Source organism: Salvelinus sp. IW2-2015, unplaced genomic scaffold, assembly GCF_002910315.2.
Source record: "Salvelinus sp. IW2-2015 unplaced genomic scaffold, ASM291031v2 Un_scaffold2729, whole genome shotgun sequence".
Taxonomy (NCBI): domain Eukaryota; kingdom Metazoa; phylum Chordata; class Actinopteri; order Salmoniformes; family Salmonidae; genus Salvelinus; species Salvelinus sp. IW2-2015.
In genome coordinates this window covers 65595-68947 of record NW_019944033.1, presented here as the reverse complement: position 1 = coordinate 68947, position 3353 = coordinate 65595, and the positions used below count along the sequence as shown (strand labels likewise).

General features: G+C 49.0%; 1 protein-coding gene across 1 annotated transcript; it reads left to right on the top strand.

Annotated features, from left to right (window-relative positions):
- Positions 1–1610: 1610 nt before the first annotated feature.
- On the top strand, positions 1611–2762 carry LOC112074629 (uncharacterized). Its single transcript, XM_024141762.1, has one exon. The coding sequence runs from the start codon at positions 1611–1613 to the stop codon at positions 2760–2762; it is 1152 nt and encodes a 383-aa protein (XP_023997530.1).
- The last annotated feature ends 591 nt before the right edge of the window (positions 2763–3353 follow it).

The following is a 3353-nucleotide window of genomic DNA, read 5'->3' as shown; positions in this document are numbered from 1 at the left end:
AAGGATAGAGGGGAGAGTAGACAGATGATAGAGAGAGAGTAGACAGAGAATAGAGGGTAACAGACAGGGAGAGAGAGATAGACAGGTAGAGAGAGGGGTAGACAGACAGGAGAGAGTTAGACAGAGAGATAGAGGGTAGACAGATAGAGAGAGGGTAGACAGATAGAGAGAGGGGTAGACAGACAGGATAGAGAGATAGACAGATATGAGGGTAGACAGAGAGTACAGAGAGATAGAGAGGTAGACAGAGAGGTAGACAGAGAGATAGAGAGGTAGACAGATAGAGAGAGGGTAGACAGATAGAGAGAGTCGACAGTAGAGAGAGGTAGACAGAGAGATAGAGAGGTAGACAGATAGAGAAGGGGTAGACAGAGGTAGACAAGACTGAGGAGACAGATAAGAGGTAGACAGACAGAGAGAGAGAGAGGTCGACAGGTAGAGAGATGATAAATATGACTCCACCTTCAGGATTACTTGCTGTGTCATTGATCATCTCGTACACAGAACCAAATAGCTAGTCCACGTAAGGCGAGAATCGTGTCTGTCTACCAAAAAGCACCCTATCCCTATGTAGTGCACTACTTTTGACCACGACCCTATGGACCCTATCCCCTATGTAGTGCACTACTTTTGACCAGAACCCTATGGGACCCTATCCCCTATGTAGTGCACTACTTTTGACCAGAACCCTATGGACCCTATCCCCTATGTAGTGCACTACTTTTCAGATCCTTTGAGCTCAATGGCCCTGTTCAAAAGTAGTGGCACTATACAGTGAGTTTACAAAACATTAAGAACACCTGCTCTTTCCATGACAGACTGACCAGTGAATCCAGGTGAAACGATCCCTTATTGATGTCCTGTTAAATCCACTTCAATCAGTGTAGATGAAGGAGGACGAGACGGGTTAAAGAAGGATTTTTAAACCTTGAGACAGTTGAGACGTGGATTGGTATGTGTGCCATTCAGAGGTGAATGGGCAATCGGGTATGTAGTAGCTGCCAGGCCCACCAGTTGTTGTCAAGAACTCAATATTGTTAGTGTGTTCTTAATGTTTTGTCCACCCTGTGTATGGGAATAGATGGCAGTCGGGTGCACAGCACGTCTACCTGCCAACTCCTACAGTCCTCACACTTCTCTTGAATTAACATTTTGGAAAGATCTCCCATCCTAATTACTCATTGGCTAATTAAAAATATTGTGTTTCCCACATACCCAAGCAGTTCACGGATGTATACTAACGTGTGTGTGTTTTGTATTAACGCCTGGCTTTGGTTGAAGTCTCGCCAGAGCTCGTTCGCTAGCTGATAATTTATACCTCCAACATGTAGGCTGGATTAAATTATTGTGGGAATTCTCAGTGAACTTGACATGATATACAGGATGAATTTCACTCCTCTGATTCACACATGAAGCGACTTCACAAATGGTACCTTTCCCTACATAGTGCACTACTTTTGACCAAGACCATAGGCTCTGTAGGTAATAGTGCCATATGTAACAAAGCCTGGAACCTTCAAGACTCTGAAAACATAGTGAATGTCCGAAAAGAGAATGTATCAGTTGTTCAGGTTGGGTTATAGAACATTACCCATGTACCCCATGTCGCCATGTACCGCCATGTCCGCCATGTACCACCATGTACCGCCACTGTACCGCCCATGTACCGCCATGTACTGCCATGTACCAGACACCAGCCAGCCCCCGCCATGTACCGCCATGTACCGCCATGTACCGCCATGTACCAGACACCAGCCACCCCCACCATGTACCACCATGTACCGCATGTACCGCCATGTACCCCATGTACCGCCATGTTCCAGACACCAGCCAGCCCCCACCATGTACCACCATGTACCAGACACCAGCCAGCCCCCACCATGTACCACCATGTACCAGCACCAGCCAGCCCCCGCCATGTACCGCCATTACCGCCATGTACCGCCATGTACCAGACACCAGCCACCCCCACCATGTACCACCATTACGCCATGTACCGCCATTACCGCCATGTACCCCATTACCAGACACCAGCCACCCCCGCCTGTACCGCCATGTACCGCCATGTACCGCCATGTACCAGACACCAGCCAGCCCCCACCATGTACACCATGTACCGCCATGTACCGCCATGTACCGCCATGTACCGCCATGTACCAGACACAGCCAGCCCCCACATGTACCACCATTACCAACACCAGCTCAGCCCCACCATGTACCAGACACCAGTCAGGCCCCACCATGTACCAGACACCAGTCAGCCCCACCATGTACCAACACCAGTCAGCCCCACCATGTACACCATGTACAGACACCAGTCAGCCCCACCATGCCAACACCAGTCAGGCCCCACCATGTACCACCATGTACCAGACACCAGTCAGCCCCACCATTACCAGACACCAGTCAACCCCCACCATGTACCAGACACCAGCCAGCCCCCCACCATGTACCAGACACCAGTCAACCCCCACCTTACCAGACACCAGTCAGCCACCACCCTGTACCAGACACCAGCCAGCTCTCACCATGTACCAGACACCAGTCACCCCCACCATGTACCAGACACAAGCCAGCCCCACCATGTACCACACCAGTCAGCCCCCACCATGTACCAACACAAGCCAGCCCCCCCATGTACCAGACACCAGTCAGCCCCCACATGTACCAGACACAAGCCAGCCCCCACCATGTACCAGACACCAGCCAGCCCCACCATACCAGACACAGCCAGCTCTCACCATGGCCCTGGTCAAATGTAGTGTATTAAATGGAACAGGGCGCACATTTGGGACTAGCCCTATGTTAATTAACCACTGGTCCCGCCCTGGTCTCTGGTCTAACATGGTGCATTGGGAACTGGAGGACTGATATGAAACATGGTCATTGGAACTGGTAGGACTGATATGGAACATGGTTCATTGGAACTGTAGAGCTGATATGGAACATGGTTTATGGAACTGTAGAGCTGAATGGACATGGTCATTGGGAACTGTAGGCTGATATGGAACATTGGTCATTGGAACTGGTAGGACTGATATGGAACATGGTTTATTGGGAACTGGTAGGACTGATATGAAACATGGTTTATTGGAACTGTAGGACTGATATGAAACATGGTTCATTGGGAACTGGTAGGACTGATATAACATGGTTAATGGAACTGGTAGGACTATAACATAGTTCAATGAACTGTAGACTGATATGGAACATAGTTCAATGAACTGGTAGACTGATATGGAACATAGGTCAATGGGAACTGGTAGACTGATAGAACATGGTTATGGAACTGTAGGATAATGAAATGTTATTGGAACTGGTAGACTGATATGGAACATGGTTTATTGGGAACT